Source organism: Crocodylus porosus, unplaced genomic scaffold (assembly GCF_001723895.1).
Source record: "Crocodylus porosus isolate Cpor-Errol unplaced genomic scaffold, CroPor_comp1, whole genome shotgun sequence".
Lineage (NCBI taxonomy): Eukaryota > Metazoa > Chordata > Crocodylia > Crocodylidae > Crocodylus > Crocodylus porosus.
The window spans coordinates 64,718,856-64,738,367 of NW_017728943.1; the positions used below are offsets into that span (position 1 = coordinate 64,718,856).

At 42.9% G+C, this 19,512-nt stretch overlaps 1 protein-coding gene across 1 annotated transcript in view; it reads right to left on the minus strand.

The window, feature by feature from the left end:
* Nucleotides 1–19,512, minus strand: part of USH2A (usherin) — a 652,515-nt gene that overhangs the window by 509,840 nt on the left and 123,163 nt on the right. Inside the window, exons 16-19 of the mRNA XM_019549473.1 lie at nt 11,596–12,090; nt 6,982–7,254; nt 2,886–3,043; nt 1,095–1,239 (exon numbers count right to left, since the gene is read on the minus strand). Of these exons, the coding sequence (XP_019405018.1) occupies nt 1,095–1,239; nt 2,886–3,043; nt 6,982–7,254; nt 11,596–12,090 (1,071 nt within the window). The remainder of the gene's footprint in view (nt 1–1,094; nt 1,240–2,885; nt 3,044–6,981; nt 7,255–11,595; nt 12,091–19,512) is intronic.

A 19,512-nucleotide genomic window follows, 5' to 3' on the forward strand; every position in this document is an offset into this window, starting at 1 on the left:
CTCATAGGGCCTGCCCTGCTGCCCCCTGATCATGCAAGTGGCCCTCCTCTGGACCCTCTCCATGTTGTCCACATCCCTCCTGAAGTGTGGCACCCAGAACTGGATGCAGTACTCCAGCTGCAGCCTGACCAGTGCCTCATAGAGTGGGAGGATCACCTCCTTGGACCAGTTCAAGATGCATCTGTGGATGCATGACAAGGTGCAGTTGGCCTTCCTGACTGCCTCCCCACACTGCCGGCCTATGTTCATCTTGGCATCAATGATGAGTCCAAGATCCTTTTCTGCCTCTGCACTGATGAGAAGGGAGTTCCCCAGCCTGTAGGTATGGTGCTGGTTCTTCCTCCCCTGGTGCAGCACCTTGAAATTCTCAGTGTTGAAACCCATCCTGTTCTCAGCCGCCCACCCTGTAACCTGTCTAGGTCCAATTGCAGCCTATTCCTCCCCTCTAGTGTGCCCACATCTCCCGACATCTTCGTGCCATCTGCAGACCACCATCAAATGATACGTGCAGCACAGAATTGGAATTTATGCTTCCAGTATTGCAGCTGTATGTTTAAAATGCAATACATACATCCATAAAGCAAAATGTATTGATTTGAAAAAAAAATCCATATAGGCAAACACATATGCACTTAGTGTACTTCTGATGCAGGCATACAAATATTAAATGCACACAAGCTTGTCAGAGTTTGCAAGTGCAAATCATGAGAAAGATGCACAACTCTGATTATTGTATAAGCTAGGCAGTTTGCAAAGTTTGCTACTTTTGCATGTCTTACTTTGCAAATGTGGCACAAACAGATTTACAAAGGAAAACTGATTCACCAGCTTTAAAAAGTGTAAGACTTGCATATGGACACAATTTAAATACACAGGTGTACAAAAAAAACCCAGAAGTTAGGCTATAGCATGAACCTTTATGGAAAACATTTTGTTTTTTTTCATCTGTCAAGGTAAACAAATAATAAGCCAGTCAGTTTATATTAATACAACCCCTCTCTCTGTCACTCTGCATCAATCTATGATCATCTATAATGGCATTTATTAGTAGGCTGCATGTCAACTTTGCACTTTGATACAGATTATTTCCTTACCAGCTGCTAAGGTTTGTCCTGTGCCTGGCTCACTGGTTATGCAACCAATTCGATTGCAGAGAGTAACAGTGAAGTAGTACCTTCTGTATGGTTTTAACTCTGTCACTATATAGGACAGCTCATGAGCTTCAGCTATATACAAAACCTGCAAGAAAAACAGATTTGAAGATGATTCTTGGTTAATAATGTTTTCATTCCTGTTAATCGATGACATGCTAACTGATAACAAACTTGACTTGGAATTTGCAGATTCTTGCATTTAAACATGGAAAGCCTTGCAAAGGCCCGTTAGTGAAAGAGGATTATTTCAAAGAATCTCAGCAAGCTAGGATTTAAATAATAATACTTCCATCACACTGTTTTATGAGGTAATAATCCAGTTCCTGAGTGGATAAATGAGGAAACAAAGTTATTGCCTCGTAAAGCTGTGTGGTGGTGCTGTTATCACCACAAACAGTATATAGATGACGTTGCCATTAAATATTGAAATCTGATCACCATGGAATAAGCGACACAAGTAGAAAGCACTCTAACAGGAGAGATGGTCCAATTTTTCTACAAAGGATTAATGGGAAGATATTTTATCTCAATTCTAAAGTCATTTGTCAAAAAGTTAGAGAATGGTGAATCTTCATAAGAATTTTTTGTTTAGTTGAACCGTTTATTGGATGTTTGTTAACTCTAAAAATTGGAGTAGAAATTTCACATATTTGGAACACCAGCTCTAAAGCTCTTTACAAGCAATTAAGTTATCACTTCAACAGCCCCAAGAAGTAGGTAAGTTATTATCTCTATTTTATGAATGAGCAAAATAAAGCACAGTGAACTCAGAAACTGTATAATCAAAGCCACGCTGGAGACAGAAATAGAATCATAGAACCAATGAGTCGGAAGGGAGCTAGACAGATTATCCAGTCCGACCCCCTGCCATGGGCAGGAAGGAGCACTGGGGGTGGCAGGGGTCATAAGACCCCAGCCAGGTGCCTATCCAGTCTTCTCTTGAAGATTTCCAGGGAGGGTGAGAGCACCAGCTCTCTGGGAAGCCTATTCCAGGCTCTGGCCACCCTTACAGTGAAGTAGTTCTTCCTAATATCTAACCTAAACCTATCCTCCCTCAGCTTGTGGCCATTGTTCCTGGTGACTCCAAGGAAGGCCCTGGTGATCAGAACTCAGCAGCCATGGCTGCCATTCCTTTGCTTTAATTACCAGGCAATACTTTTTTACTCACTCTTTACATTTGTAGCATAACAGTATTAACCATAATAATTAAAATTAAAAAATGATATTGTCAAGCATCCAAAAATGAGTATGGCCTTAAAATAGTTACAGCTGAAAACAGAGATGTTTGCCCAGTCCCATGGCTCCAGACCCTGGAGCTTTAAAAGGAAGTTAACTGCTCCAAGAGTCAAACTGAAACTCTAAGGGTTGACAATGCTAAAAGCGATTTTAAAAAATGCACATTACTGAATAACCTCAAGGTGCATGTGCACATAAACAACATGCATATCCACACATGCACACACATATATGCACTGCTTGAAGAACCAACACGTGCATGGTTTGAAAGCATTTAAATAATTTTCCTGAGTTTGGTCCCTCACATCTAGGAATTGCTGCACTGACCACTGAAATGGAGGAAGACACACCAGAAGTACAAGTTAATATCTATTTAACAACACATACAACATTATAATTCAAAAAAGAGAATTTCATATGTTAATGGGCAAGGAAATTAGACAAACAGGTTATAGAGGCAATAAATCCATAAAAACTGACTGATAACAAGAGTACCTGGGAAAGTGCTGGCAAGATTTTCTGTTCAGTAACTAAGTTGATGCTATACCCCATCACTTCTCCTCTTGCTAAATTGTCGTGTGGTTTTTCCCAAGATACATTGAGAGAATATGGTGAAATGGGGAATACTGATGGAGACGGCATTAATATGGGAGCTAAAAACAAATAAATGTGATAATTTATTGTAAAATAAATAAGAAATGTGTGTCATTCAAGTTTTCTTACTGTATTGGAAAGCACTACCTGTTATAGACTATAACACTGATTACCCAGGTCCATTTTTTTAAGGTAAAAAGTAATTTTTGGATTTAAGTGAAATGTTTATATAGTTTCTAAAATTGCATAAAAAGGTAAAAGTAAAATCTCATCCCTACAGACTAAAAAGCTTGAGGTTTTAATGTTTTTAAAGATATATTAATCCCTTCTTAATATCTCTGTAGATGGATATGGGTAAGAAATACATTAAATGAAAAGCTCTCATGCAAAATAATCGTGCAAAAGTCATAAACTTGGAGAAAGCAAAAGCTGATTAATATTTAAAAATCTTAAAAGATATATCATTTGCTGGACAGGTTTGAAATTAACAAGCCTCTTCCTTCTTACAGAGCATTTCTCCTTGTCTTGGATAGCTACACCTGTAAAAAGATGGTTTGTACTGCAGTTAAATCCCCCACTGATCACCTTGTAATAATAGGAGCCCAAATCACAGCATTTCTGTTATGTACAAACAAAACACTAACAGACCTCTTCTCCAGTACAAATTTGAGACTTTGTGATATATACCATTTCAAAACATATAATCATAAAGACCCAATTTTAAAAGGGGACTTAGCTTAGCCTCTCATCTTGTTGGGACCATACAACTGAGGACATGATTTTGATCAGAAATCTGGGCATCACTGTCATAACTGAGATGTTTAATGCTTTAAATGCCTTGGGTAACTAATACCAGAACTTCAAAGAAAAAGAGCAGTTCCAAGTTAAGCATCACAATTTGTGAGCATTATTTCCAAAAAGCAAGTTAAGGGAGGAGCACTTTGAAAGATCCAGCTCTTATTTTAGGCACCTGGCCTTATTTTGCTTCCTCAAAGCTGAGCTCTTAAAAATTCAATCCTTCTTCTGAGGGCTAAACACATAAAATGGTGGGGATGAGATCTTGAAAAATTTAGCCCAAAGTGACTAAGAGTGTTTATACACATAATCCAGGAGTTTGGGGGGCGGGCTTTAATATTAGAGCATTTCTTGGTTCGGCTCTAATTAAAACGGCTAGAGCATCACAGGTATCAGCATCTCTGCACTGAAAAATGGTGGTGGGGGTGCTTTAAGCTGGTTAAAACAAGCTTTAAAGTGCCCCTGTTGCTACCTTTCAGTGCAGGAACACTAATACACAGGACACTGGAGTCTACTGGAGCACAGTAATTACCACACTCGAACAGACTCAATTAATCAAGCCTTCTCTGACACACTGTAATTACAGCACATCAGAACACCCTCACTGCACATGTATAGGCACCCTAAGGGCCTTGTTACATGTTGCACTTTGAGCTACTTAAATGTTGATCAGTGTTAGTGCTAGCTCGAGTTTGGAGCAGTCACACCAAAGCTAAAAACTTTCTCTGACTGTCCATGACCTGCACAGCTGTTGTCACTTGCCTCTAGAGGCCTGGTGAGCAGCAGCCTGACTAGGAGCTACAGAGGTGAGTTGCCACTACAGGGCTGGTGAACCAAGACAGGCTTCTATCCCTACTGTCAGTGTGGGGAAGTGGGTGTAAGAGATGGGTTGGTGAGGGGAAGACGGGAGGCAGAAACATAAATCTAGGAGGTGGAGAGTTAATGGGATGGCGATGGGTAATGAAATGTGAAGTAGAAAGGAAATGTTGGGGAGGAAAGGGTGAGGAAATGAAGGAAGTTGGCCACTGAAGGATAAAACAAGCAAGCTAAAGAAGTATGGGTTGGATGAATGGGCTATAAGCTGGATAGAAATGTGGCTGGATTGTTGGGCTCAACGGGTAGTAATCAATGGCTCAGTGTCTAATTGGCAGCCGGTATCAAGTGGAGTGCCCCAGGGGTTGGTCCTGGGACCAGTTTTGTTCAATAACTTCATTAACAATCTGGAAGATGGAATGGATTGCACCTTCAGTAAGTTAATCGGTGACACCAAGCTGTACAGTGTAGTAGATACATTGGAGTGTAGGGCTAGGATTCAGAGTGACCTAGACAAATTGGAGGATTGGGCCACTTAGGATGGAAGAATCCCATGGACTGCTACAACCTAGGGACTGACTAGCTAAGCGGCAGCTGTGCAAAAAAGGACCTTGGAGTTAAAGTGGACGATAAGATGGATATGAGTCAGCAGTTTGCCTTTATTGCCAAGAAGGCTAAAACCATACTGGTTCTACAATGCATTAGTAGAAGCATTGCCAGCAAATTGAGGGAAGTAATTATTCTGCTCTATTCTGCATTGATGAGGCCACATCTGGAGTACTGTGTCCAGTTTTGGGCCCCCACTATAGAAAGGATGTGGACAACTTGGAGAAAGTCCAGCAGGGGACAACAAAAATGGTTTTGGGGCTGGGACACATAACTTCTGAGGAGAGGCTGAGGAAACTGAGTTTATTTAGTTTGCAGAAGAGAAGACTGAGAGGGGATTTGATAGTGGCCTTTAACTACATGAAGGGTGGTTATAAAAAGGATGGAGCTAGACTTTTCCCAGCGGTAACAGATGACAGAACAAGGAGTAATGGTCTCAAGTTGCAGCAAGGGAGGTTTAGGTTAGATATTAGGAAAAACTCTCATTAGGAGGGTGGTAAAGCACTGGAACAGGTTACCTAGAGAGATTGTGGAATCTCCATCCTTGGAGATTTTTAAGGCCCAGTTTGACAAAGCACTGGATGGAAGAAGGCCTTATATTTTAATGAACTTGGATTTGGGATTGGGATGTGGGGGATGATAATAATGCTTCCTGGGGTGGCCTGGAAGTGAGAGTGGTGAGGGAAGGCACTTTTGGGGAAACTGCTGCCCCTCCCCCAGGAAGGAAGCCCCAGTTCATGGGGACCCAACCCAGCCCCTTGTTTCCCTACCTCCTCCCAGAACCCACTCCTGGACATGTCCATGGCCTGTGACCTGCCTAGCTGGCATGTGCTCTGCAAGCTGTTTGCACAGGGTTGCACCCCTGGGAGTGGAAAGATTGCACCCATGGGGGCAGAAGGGGGAGTTGACTTGTTGCTAGTACTGCTCCCTGGGCTGCAGAGTTCAGGAGGTAGAAAGTTTATCCACACAGAAGAGGGTGGGGCGGGGAGAGAGGAGACTGCCTCCTGGGATGCTAAAGGACTGCAACTTCAGCAGCTCATCTGTGGAGAATGGCCCCACATTAATGGAACATGATCTGGGTAACATGCATCAGAGAGAAACCTGCCCTGGAGTGGCATAACTTTAAGCCACCTAATTGTGCTTAAAACTAGTTTCGGTGTTAATGTCCAGACAATCCAGGGGTTAAGAGCTCCAGGAGCTGCATAAAATTAATGTGTAACGAGGCCCTAAGGTTCCAATTCAGGAAGCCACTTTACCACATGTGTATAGTAAGATTTGTCCTTAAACACCCTTTTTAAACAGGAGTTCTCAGTCCTGAATCAGGGCCTAAACAATTACTGTTCAACCCAAATGAATTTCTTCCCCCAAAGCAGAGTACAGTATAATCCGAGTTGAGTGTAATGTAGCTGCATGCCTTTCATGGCTCATGTTAAGGCCCATATAGTCTCTAGCCTTTCACAAAGGGGAAAGGTTAATGAATATCTGTCCAAACAAGATAAAAGAGTGACAGAGAAAAAACTGGGTAAAATTCAGAAAACCAAACTGTGGTGTAGTTTGTTAAAACTTACGACGTAACAGCATTTTTTTAAATAATGATTTTCTGAGCCAAGTCTTTTTAAATTTCTCATATTCAATTCCCCCAAAATTTAAGTGAATTGCGGATGAGTGAAATTAGCAGAATTTGGCCTCATTTGGCAAATATCATGACTGCTTTTTATTACAATTAAAAAAAATAAAGGTGAGGTTGGGGGAGGGGAGAATGGGGATAATATAACCAAGTTACCTGCCTCTGCAGTTTTTTCTGAGATCCAGTGCGATGATGTACTACCAGCCATATTTACTGCTGAGACACAGAACTCATACTCTGTGAATGGTTCGAGGCCAATGACTCTGGTGCTGGTCTGAGGTGGCATTAATGCATTTTCATTGGCAGACTCCACAACTGGCTGAGGATTGAGCCATCCACTACTTTGGAAAATATGAGTTTCAGGTGGCACATGACTTCCATCAGACTGTGGTACTCCTCTCATGTAAAGTTCATACCTTATAATTATACCTAGAAATAACAGTAAATGAACAAAAATAATTTATAGTAGATTGATATGCAGCATTGCAGTTCAATTAAACTATCAGTGCTAATATATTTTAAATCCTAAGAATCTAAGAATAGAAAGCAAAGAAAATGAAATACCCCACAATGTGTAATTTTAATACCCGTAAGAGTTCATATTTCCTTATTTTCTGCTAGCCTATCAAAACCAGACATGCTATTTTCATTTGGTTAAACCAATTATTAATCAAATTAACTATATGATTTTCTTAGAAATGTAATTTTGGACATGAAAATCTTGGGCTAAAGCATTGTATTTAGTTTTGTTATACTTGCATACAGAAGAATAGATAAAAGGCCTGAAAGAATGTCTTAATTTGTTCCAAGGCAGAAGCCTCCTACATGGAACAAAAGTGATTGTAGAATGCCTATTTCAAAGGAATAAGTTTTTGTGCAATAGGTAGGCCCTTATTTGTATGGGAACAATTTACCTGCTTCCTTAAACCAAAGTTATTTTTGGTGGGGAGGGATTTTTTTTCATCTAATTTTCCTTTCGAGGGAGCTTATTAACTTGGAAAAAAAGTCCCAAGGGGTCACAAAACACACCTGGACTAAAATACAATACAATATTTAAGCACATGTCTAACTTCAGGTATATCTAAACTGCAAATTGAACTATAATGTACAGCAGGGGTGAGCAACCTACAGAAAGATTTTATCTGGCCTGCAAAGCCAGGACTCATGTGGCAATTGGTAGTGAGGGGAATTGGTGGCAATCAGTGAAAAGGGGAACTGGCAGCATATGGGGGTAGGGGGAAGCAAGGATGATGGCCCATCCTAGGACTGAGCTGCATTGGTTTGGCCCACTCTCCCACAGCAGCCCAGAGCACAGCCCCATTAAGCTCATTGGCACTACTCACAAATTTTAGGTTAGACACATACTCTTGTACCTTGTTCAACAATGGAGAAAGGAAAAAAATAAATGCAAAAGAACTGAATCAGAAACAGCTAAGGAGAAAGAGATCAGGAACATCAGCACAGCCAGAAGGTGGATAAGTATCATAGTGGTAAGGGTCTGGGGCCAAATTCATGTAAGACACTGAATGGATGTCTCTAAAAAAACAGCTTGTCTTCTCATCTTTTGAGAAGAGAGAAGGAACTAACTAGGCATCAAAGGAAATAGAAAAGAGAACTCACAGCTGTCTGCTTTTGCCATTACGTGTAAGTGATGGTGATTTTAACCTACAGATAATTAAACTGTGTTGGAACCTTGTTATTCTCTGTGTCATTGTTCAAGAAGAGGAGTAACATTATTAAGAATTAAGTCAAATTAAATAGTGTACATAGTAATTTTCATCTTCTTCAATATCCTTTTAAATTTTAGAACTAATAGGAAGATGTTAGTAGCTCTTAGGGTATATCTACAGAGCAAAAAAGATCGTGTGATTGTAGCCTTGTATATATATTCATGCTAATATTAATCTAACTAACACAGATAACAGCAGTGAAGACATGGAGGTATAGGTTTGAACAAAGGCTAGCAATTAGAAGCCCACCTAAGACGAAGAGCACTGGGGGATCCGGGGGGGGTGGTGTGAAGTGGTGTGATTGCACCCCCCCCGGACTGGTATGCCCTGCAGGAGACTTCTGCCCCACCCTTCCCCTCCATGCTTAGAGGCATGCCCCTTCCCCTCCATTTCCCTGCCTGACACTGCTGTTTTCCATGCTGTCTAGTGGATGGGGAAGCTTCAGAGCCATTGCTGCCTTCTGTAGCCAGGCTGCATAGGAGCTAAATTCACCTGGGAGAACAGCAGCAACTGCAACAGCTGAAGAGCAAGGGGTTTCCCCTTCCATGCACTGCTCCCTGGGGAGACAGTGCAGGTAGGGGAAACCCACCCACCACTGATGCCACTGTTGCTATCCCAGCTGACCCCAGTACCTGCACGGCCCTGCTGGAGCAGGCAGGAGTGGCTTTGAAGCTTCCTCCAGTCCTAGACAGGAGGGAAAGCAGCAGGGGTGGGCAGAGGAAGTGGGGAAGGGGCAAACCTCTTAACACAAAGCGAAAGGTGTTGGGACTATTAGCTGCTTTGGGGTCTTTAAAAACTCCCTGGTGGTTCCCAGGCACAGTCTGCCCACACTATGCTTGGGTTGGGGAGAAGGTTAGGAGCAGAGATTCAGCCACCTCTGCAGCACAGGTTGCTTATTCCTAAACCCCATTTACCAAATCCTGGATCTACCCCTGACAAAGAGTTCCCATTCTGGTTAATAGCCTGTGCTGAAACTCACACTACCATTTTTTTACTCCAATTAATCCGTGCTAGCTAGACTAAAGATAGCTCAGATATGCTTGCCCATGTTACAACAATGTCTTCATTTGGCTGTGTAGAGAAATCTTTCTGTTCCACTTGTTCCTCACATTTCATAGTTTCATAGTAGCTAGGGTCAGGAGGGACCTGAACAGATCTAGCCTGATCCCCTGCCACTGGCAGGAATGAATGCTGGGTTCACAAGACCCCAGACAGGTGATCATCTAACCACTTTTTGAATTTACCCAAGGTAGAGGCGAGGACCACTTCCCTGGGAAGTCGGTTCCAGATTCTGGCCACCCTAACTGTAAAATATTGCCTCTCAATCTCTAACCTAAACCTGTTCTCATCAGCTTATTACCATTGTTCCTCATCACCCCAGGTGGTGCTGAGGAGACTAGGGCTCTTCCTATTTGCCGATGATCTCCCCTGATGAGTTTGTTGGCAGCCACCAGGTCCCCCTTCAGCCTCCTCTTGCCGAGACTGAACAGGTTCAGGTCCCTCAGTCTCTCCTCATAGGGCCTGTCCTGCTGCCCTCTCACCAAATGGGTGGCCCTCCCCTGAACCCTCTCCAGGCTGACCGCATCCTTTTTTAAAGTGTGGCGCTCAGTACTGGACACAGTACTCCAATTGTGACCTGACCAAAGTCACATAGAGGGGGAGTATCACCTCTCTGGACTGGCTTGAGATGCACCTTTGGATTCATGACAAGGTGTGGCTGGCTTTGCTGGCTGTGATCTGGCATTGGCAGTGATCTGGCATTGGCAGCTCATGTTCATCTTCTTGTGCCCATGCACAGAAAGTTACCAACAGCCTCTGTAGTACCAAGAAGTAATAGCTAATCTATACAATAACACAGGAGCGGGCAATTATTTTGGGCGGAGGGCCGCTTGTTGAGTTTTGGCAAGCCATCGAGGGCCATGTGACAGGCAGCCGGGGGTAAATAAATATTAATTTTCTAAATGTTTTAGGGGCCCTGCAGGCCAGATAGAATGGCCTGGTGGGCTGCATCCAGCCCGCGGGTTGCATTTTGCCCACCACTGCAATAACACAATAGGTCTTTCACTGAGCTATGACAGTTAACACCTTTCAAAGCCCAAACGTAGATATGTAAAGAGATTTTCAGTATAAAATGGGCATGCATCTTGTAGCTGCTAGCAAAAAGCAAATTTGAATCACTTTTGGTGACCTGGATGGAATTTAGTCATTTCTGGCCCTTTGAGGTGGCTACAGAATCAATTTGAATCTGGCCCCAAAACATTAACTATGCAAATCTGACCTGCAATATTTGGAAACAATATAACCTGTAACATTTAGTTTGGTAACAGAATTTGTAAAAACATAGTTTCCCTCTGTTAATTCTCTTAGTTCATGCTTTTTGTTTGCTCAACTATTACAAAGGCAACAATAGGCACTGTATCTGTGGATGGGTCTCAACCATGTCAGATGGTACTAAGGAACACTGTCATAAAAAAACAGCCTACCCACTCAATCCTCCTCCATGAATTGCAAATGGGAAAAAAAAATCCTGTTGATGCTTTTTTTGTTTTGTTCCCAAAACAAGAACAGTAACACTCTCAGGCACTGGCATATTCATGAGATTCACATTTGTGACCAATGTTACTCTAATGGCAACTAAAAGTCATTTTTGGCATGCAAGATACATAGATGAGGAATAAATAGGTGGGGCACGCCATTTTGGCAGTGTTCCCTAGCACCATCCCAATACAGTATAGAAATGCTGTATGTGAACTAACTGCCCTGGCCACAGGAAAAAAAAAATAATTGTGAACGTTACTTTTTATATAGACAGGTTTATTTAGGGCTAAAACCTGCTTTCAACACAGATCACTGAAATGTCTCAGCAAAATCCAAAGTTGACCCTCAAAGGAAAAACAACAGCATTAAACAGCAAACAACATAGATACTTGTGTTCTTAATTGCTAAAATGCAATGCTGGTATCCAAATAACAATAATAACTTAAAGAATGTAAAGGGTAGGTTGCTTTGTCATGAATAAATCTTAGGTTTTAAGATTTACCGTTTGGCTTTATAGGTGGAGACCATTCTAACGTAAGCTCTGTAGAGCTGATATTTTGAATCGCAGGAGGATCTTGTCCTTCTGGAGGAGCTTGTGCAGTAATTATTGTCACTGGCTGGCTCTCCAAACAGCCTCCACTGGTGCAGGCTCGAACAGAAAAAATATACTTTGTAAACGGAACCAGATTCCAAATAATTGCTGAGGTTTCTAAACCTTCATACAGGCCACAAGGCTCTAGATTGAATGAATTAGTACATGCCAAAATATACTTCTCTATAGGCCCAGAGTCAGTTGATGGGGTTGTCCAGTTAAGTGAAATGGACCGTGGGCCAATAGGAAAGACTGCATTTAAATGTAGATTTCCTGTGGGTGTCCCCGGTTTTGTCCTGTACGTTACTTCTGCACTTCTTGTGGAACCGTGAGCGTTGCTGGCCTTGAGGTAATAGGAATAGAAGGTATATGGGAATAAAGTAGTATCAGTGAAGTTCTGAGAACCTAAAACACACAAGTAAGAAGAAAATTATGTTCCACTTGTCAAAAATCTAGAAACTTGCCTTGAATTTACTGCCTTTTAAGCATGTTTTGAAAGGCCAAAGAATCTTCCCAAGCCCTAACAAGCTCCAAGGTATTAAAAGTATGGGAGAAAATGGAAAGATTTCAAGACCTGTCACAAACCCATCCATGGGGTACCCTCAGAGCCCTGAGTTTCTCCCTGTTGTCCAGCTGCTTGTTCCAAGGAACCACCAAGGTTTGTCCTTGAAAAATGCCTTATCCCTGCAAGCCTCCACTCCATTGCCTTTATACCAGACTCCAGAGCTGCAGCAGGAGAAACTCTGCCAGCCCCAGATGGCTTTCCTTTGGGTTGTGAAAGAAGTTTAGGTCCCCCATTCCACAAAATGCCTTAGCCTGGAATATCACTTGCCCTGAGATCACTCTTTACCAAAGGCAATCAGTAAGGAGACAAAACAAAAGGATTTATTACATGGGATAAAGGTTTATACAACAAAAACTGGCTATGAGTTTGGTAACAGAATACAAAAATAAATAAAGATTCTTCCCCTCATATCTGGCTACAATCTTGGCCCTCTAAGGGTCTCACCAGTATTTTTAGGGAACAGCCTTCCTGCTGACTGCTAGAGACCTGGACACATCCCAAAGTCTGGGATTGTCCAAAAATCCATCTACCCCTAAGATAGTCCCCTAAATACCTCCAACCCAGTCTCTTCCCCTACTGCCCCAATTTCTCAAGTCTCAGAATCCTCTAAATGTTCTTTAGTGCCAGGAATTCCTGCTGGAATTCTTCTAGGTAATGTCTTGTACTTTGAGATCTCTTAGCTATTGCGAGGTTATTTTTCTCATTGCAGGCAGATAATACCTTGGGTGCCAATCTTAAGGACAGCTCCTTCTTCCTGTGATTTCAGAGTGTCCTTATATAACACACTAGCACAAGATACTTAGCAGTTTTGCCTACCTCCTTTTCCTTAAGTCTGCATTCCTAGACCATGTTCAAAGTCATAAAGAGATATACAGAAAGTATAACATAATCCATATGTGATAAAAGCAACATAAATGGATACAGCATAACACTGGCTTTTCAGGTCCACATATGCCATATCCGTGAAACAAACACAAGAAAACCTAACTGACACTCTGTGGATCCAAGCTTTGGTGGGGTTCATAACACCAAGACAAGGGTTTTTATTCTTGCTTGTAGACTCTGCATTCTGCTGATGCTATCCTCACTGTTTCATATTTAGTGGGGGAGAAATTTACCCTAACCATTTGTTTTGTCCTTTGCATTAGACATAGAAGAATACCCATTTCTTTGAATAGTTATATATAAATATATAATATGCAAATACTATATTATATTTTACCTGCCAATTTACATCAGAAATAAAGTCATACTTAGAGAATAAGAGCATGCTGTACCAGTTAAAAAGGGAAGTCAGACTGAACAAAGCCAAGGCCCTCTTCCTTACTTTGTTTTTTACTCCAAATTTGTTTTTTACTCTGTAAAATGGGTTACAAATATCCACCCCCCTCTCAGGAGAATTTTTGATGGTTAATTCATTGTTTATAAAGGATTTAGAAATTTTGTTTTGAAAATGCTAGAAGAGGAGAAATAATTATTAATAAGCCATATCCAAAGGTCAACAGTCATGTCTTATTCTTTGATTCCAGTTTTATTCATTTCCCAATAGCTCCAATGGAATTTTGTGTAAGTAACAAGTCAGCGAGTACCTCCAGGGTTTGTCCAAGAATAGTCATAGTTCAGTTAGGTCCCAACATATTAACTGGCCTTATTTTTATATGATACATGTTAAGGCAAATCTATTTATTAGCACAAGTTATACCCCCATAGGCTACATAATGGGTGTTTTACTATTGCACACAAGGCACAGGAAAAGGCACAGAACTTGTTTTCTTTTGTTTATTCACCTGTACCATGAGCATACAGCATCCTCACAGACTTTGTAGACAAGATGAAGGGGTGAGGCATAACAATATCAGTGATGCTAGAAACTAGGGTTTTGCAAAGCTTCGGTCCTTGATTTGATTCAGCAGAGATTCAGCCCAATACAGTGGCCAAATCTCCAAATCTGAATTGAATCAGAAGACCCTTTAATTTCTCTAAATTGAATCGGAACCCTCTGAATCAATTTGGAAAGATTCAGTGATTCAGACACAGACACAGCTTTAAATGTTTTTTCTACATACTTCAAGGTGCCAGGTGGTTTGTGAATGCTATGATGGTGGGGCAGATGGAGCATCCCACAGGAGCATGTGGGGCTTCCCAGCATGCTCAGCAGCAGACCTGGAAGTGAATCAGAAGCAGATTTCATAGATTTCATAGACATTAGGGCTGGAAGGGACCTCAGGAGATCATCGAGTCCAGCCATCTGCCCAAAGGGCAGGAAGTCAACTGGGGTCATAGGATCCCAGCAAGATAAGCATCCAATTTACTCTTGAAGGGGTTCAATGTAGGTGCTTCAACCACCTCCGCTGGCAGACTGTTCCAGACCTTGGGGGCTCGGACAGTAAAGAAATTCTTCCTTATGTCCAGCCTGAAACGGTCTTGCAGGAGTTTGTGACCGTTCGACCTCGTCATCCCTTGGGGCGCTCTGGTGAACAGACGTTCCCCCAGATCCTGGTGGTCACCCCTGATAAACTTATAGGTGGCCATCAGATCACCCCTGAGCCTGCGCTTTTCCAGGCTAAAGAGCCGCATGGCACTGAGCACTTCAAGTCCACTTCCGGGTCCACCAGGGAGCACGTGGGGGGCACCCCCACACCTCCTGACTCAGCGACTGGTGCCTGCTGAGTCTGGGGGAGCACCTGAGGTCTCCCTGCATCCTATCGCTGAGCCAGGAGGACATGGGGGGGCCCCACAGCATGTTTGGCAGTTGACCCGGAAGTAGACCAGCAGTACTGCTGGTCCACTTCCAGGTTCACCACTGAGCACACAGGGCCCCTCTTCCCCCACATTTCTGTGGGATGCTCCTTCTGCCCCAGCATCACAGCATTCATGAGCTGCACCTGGTACCTTGACATGTGTAGAAAAAATATTTAAAGCTGTGTCTGTAGCTGAATCGCTGATTCTCCAAATCAGCATTGAATTTTCAGATTCGGCCAAATCGAACCAGGGACAGTGATCTGAATCAATTAATCGAATCACTGTTCCTGATTTGGGCCAATTCTGAATCAAAATTGAATACAGCCCATTCAGCACACCCCTGCTAGATACTCCAAATTAGAATGACAGACCGTGGTCAAGAAATATACAAAGAAGACAGTGGCAGTGTAAAAATTCTTCATGGTATACCAAAGTATCAGAAATGGACCACAGACCAAAAAAGTCTATCTGTAGAGAGAGAAGTCTAATTTCCATGCCTACTCAAATCTTGACACCTTTGCTCTTTCCCCCAGTTGATTAGCCAATTACTGCCAACTGCAGTAGAGGTTTTTCAGTGTGGATACCTATCCACTAGGAACCGGGCTAAAAGCATTCAATTCATTTCATAAGACCACTTGTATTCTCTGTCACTACAACCTGCGCTCTTTCCTGCCCAGGGCAGGGGCTTGGACTCAGTGATCTAATAGGTCACTTCTGACCCCAGAAATCTATGAAATCTATGAACCTTGGTTAAAACTGGCAACCTAAGGGTAAAAATTCTATAACTCATACCTAGTCTATAAGCTGCCCACTTATCTATATTTTTAAATAGCTACATTGAACATGTTAGGATTTTGAATCTAAAAAACCTATTGTGTTTATTCCACATTTGATAGCAAAAATCCTGCCTAAGACCAACATTGTTATTTCTCAAGTGTGCCCAGCCTTGAACATCAGCCTCCCAGAGCCAAGTTAACACAAATTCTAAAAATCACTTTAATGAATTACTCTGCAAAACTACCAGGCAAATCATCAGGCCAAGTTGGAAGATTATTGTTAATTTTCCTTGAAAAGTTCAGTGCTTCCATATCTACACTTTCAAACTCTCACTTAATAATAAGATCTGTCTTCACCCAGTTGCACTTAAATAACTCTTTCTGTGTGTATTACAGATGCTGCACACACACTGAGAATAAAGTAATAAACATCAGAATATTATCAGGCTGATACAAAGTTCTGACAGTATTAACAAATTATTCTTACTGTTCAAATGCCATGGAGCAGATGATTTTCACATCATTAATTATAGTGATTGCCAAGAAATGTCAGAAATTTTATTTTTTTAAACTAAATGTATGGTTTTAGAAAATAATGGTTTGTTAAATAGGAGTATATTTAAGACTGATTATCCAACTAGTATATTTTTAGACTTTTAAAGCAGTAAATATATCAGTGGAATCATGAAATAGTATCTTCACATTGCACTCTGCTTTTAAATAGATTATGCAGTACAGTATTATGAACATGAACAAATTATGGTGGCTTTACTTGTACAAAGATTCAATTTAATTTCTTACTTTTCACTTTTGAAATGAATGAAAAAAAAAACTCACTCTGTAATCTTTTCACTGTATGGAAGTCAGAGTGGCATAAACAACCACTAGATAAGCCAGAGAAAATTCTGAGAAACTGAAGAAGACAACTATGAAGCTGTCTCTCCCTTTACCCCTTAAGACTCAACATGGATGGGGGGAAAGGAAGGTTGCTGGAAAGTACATATCAGGAAAGAACATATTAGGGGCCCAGACAGCAGCTCATAGCACTGAGGAGATCTGGAATAGAGGTACATGATATAAAATAGGCTCCAAGGGCAGGGGTGGCCAACCTGCAGCATATGTACAACATGTGGCCCAGGCAAGCTCTGCATGTGGCACGTGGCAGATCAAGGAGGAGGCTTGCAGCACAGCAGCAGATAGGACAGGGAGCAGAAAGCAGAGTAGCAAATGGGGCAAGAAGCATAGGGCAGGAAGCAGATAGCAGAGCAGCAAATCATACAGGGGAAGGGACTCAGAATGACACTCAGGGAGGGTACAGAACTTAATTTGTGGCATACCTGCCAAAAAGGTTGGCTCCCACTGCCATAGCAGGTTGTGTACATCTTACCCCAAAGGATATAATACACATAGGCTACCAGAAGCTTTCCTAGTTCTCAGAACAACCACGGATTGAGAAGGTTAAAAAGTGGCTTAAAATCATCTTGGACATGTCCACGCAACCTACATTTAGGGTCTTTTTACATTGTGTGCTGTAAGCTGCACAAATGCTGATCAGGTTAGTGCTAGCTTGGAGTTTGGAGCAGTAATAACTTGGATTTGAGCAGTTTATCTTAATGGAATAGGAGCTGGGTTGTGCAGGTAAAGAGATAATCCTGCCCTGGAGTGGAGTAACTTTGAGCTGCATAATGAGTGCTTTAAGCCATTTTAAGGTGTTAATGTGCAGACAATCTAGGGGCTAAGAGCTCCAGGAGCTGCCAAAAATGTCCATGTAACAAGGTCCTTAGAGCCCAGAGTGCTACTGTGAAGTACAACTTACCCACTTACTTTGAGCCCCTGCCTGCCAGCCCCCAAAATTAGGCAATATGGCTGCTTTAGAGCAGCATTTTTCAACCTGTGGGTTGCGACCCAAAAGTGGGTTGCAGAAGCATTGTAAGGGTCGTGGGGAGGTCCCAGGGAATCACAGTTTCCCTATGCAGGATACAATGCTGGCAGCCTGCATGGAGCCAGCATGCAGCCGGAGGCCTGGCAAGCATACAACATTGTGAGAGCAGCCCCAGGAACTGGAGAGGAGGGAGGGGGCCAGATGCAGCAGCCAAAGGACTGGGAGTGGGGGAAAGGGAAAGAGAGAGAGAGAGAGAAACTATGTGAGTTTGGGCCAGGTTGTGGCAAGGTGAAAATTATACTAATGGGTCCCGGTGTGAAAAAGGTTGAGAACAACTGCTTTAGAGCAGCCTTGAGTATGTGTCAATATGTACACTCAAGAGAGAGAGTCTAAAATGGCTCTGGGTGTGTGTTCAGCAATACTTTGAGGTGGCTGCATTGCCTCACTCCTGAGGGTCTGGACAGATGTAACTCTCAGAACTTTCTACATATACTTTAAACCCCCAAACTCCAGATGTGCACAGCTCTTAAGACTGGCTTAAATTTCCTGGAACTTTTCAAAAGCACCCTGGGAAAATCAAGTACTATTGGAGTTGGTCTTCCATGTACCAGCTCACTATTATGTAGGGTCAAACAGCATGCTGCGCACAGTGCGCAGTCAGTTCTGCAGATATCCCAAACCGCAGCTCTCCTCAGCCCTGCCACAGCACATGCAGGAAAAAGGGCTGCTCTGGAATGCAGCCAGGACTCTATGATCCAAAAGCCTGCTCCCAGGGTCCCCCAACACAGGGCAGATGGCACCATGGGAGCAGAAGCAGGGACTGCTTTTACATCCCCAAATTAGGTAAGATCCCCACCTCCTCCACTCTTAGCATCTGCTCCCTTCCCCTCTTTCCTTAGCAGCATGTCCCTCCCCTCCTATTTATCCTCTCCCCATCTGCCTCTGCCACCCTCGCTATCTCCAGCTTATCCAAGAGGTTAAGGGAAGCACTCCTGCCCTGCTCTAGCTGGGAACAGTGGCAATAGAGACAGCAGTGAGTGGGTTTCTCCTCTCTGCCTAGTTACTCCAGGTGTTCCTTTCCTGTCTGGGAGCAAGTGTAGGGAGGGGGAACTCACCCACCACCCCTGCTAAGTCCAGCTCAAGCATGGCAGAAGTGGCTCTGGAACATGCCCTTTGCCATCCCATAAGCAGGGAAAGTAGCACTTGCAGGCAGGAGAGTGGGGAATGGGAGGGGAGGATGATGTACCATTGAAGATATAAGGGAAGGCAGAGGAGAGATTCTTACCTGCTTTGGGGACTGCTGCTCACATGGTATGGGCAGAAAGAAGATGCACAACTGTGCCACTGCATTCCTTCTAGATCTGCCCCTGCCAGATGTGTGACCCCCTGCTTGTTATTCTCAGGGGCTGCACCACCACCACCCCCACCCCCAAAATCTCCAAAGCTTTTCAATCCCTGTCTTGAAGGCTGCACTATCAATTTCACTTCCCTGCTAGAGGCCCGGCATTCCAGGGTGCTAGGCTCATTTGGGGTGTGGAGGGGAGTGGAGGGGTTGCAAGGGGCTGGGGGTGGGGGTTGTATGGCTTGCCTGTCCCTCACCCCAAATGAGCTTGGCACACTAGAACAGCACTCCCTCCCCTTCTCCCCACCATAAAATCACAAGCAGGTGACCACAAAGTCCCCCAGCACTTAGCAACCCCTCCACTGCTCTGTGAAAGGGCTGATAGTTTGGGCACTCCACTACTACCTGGTGGCATTTTGGCATCAATACAATCACCAAAACGTGAGGGTTCTTTTTCAAACCTGTAGTAGTATATATGCAGACACTTCTGTCCAGGGACAATTATAAACTGGTTTCCAAT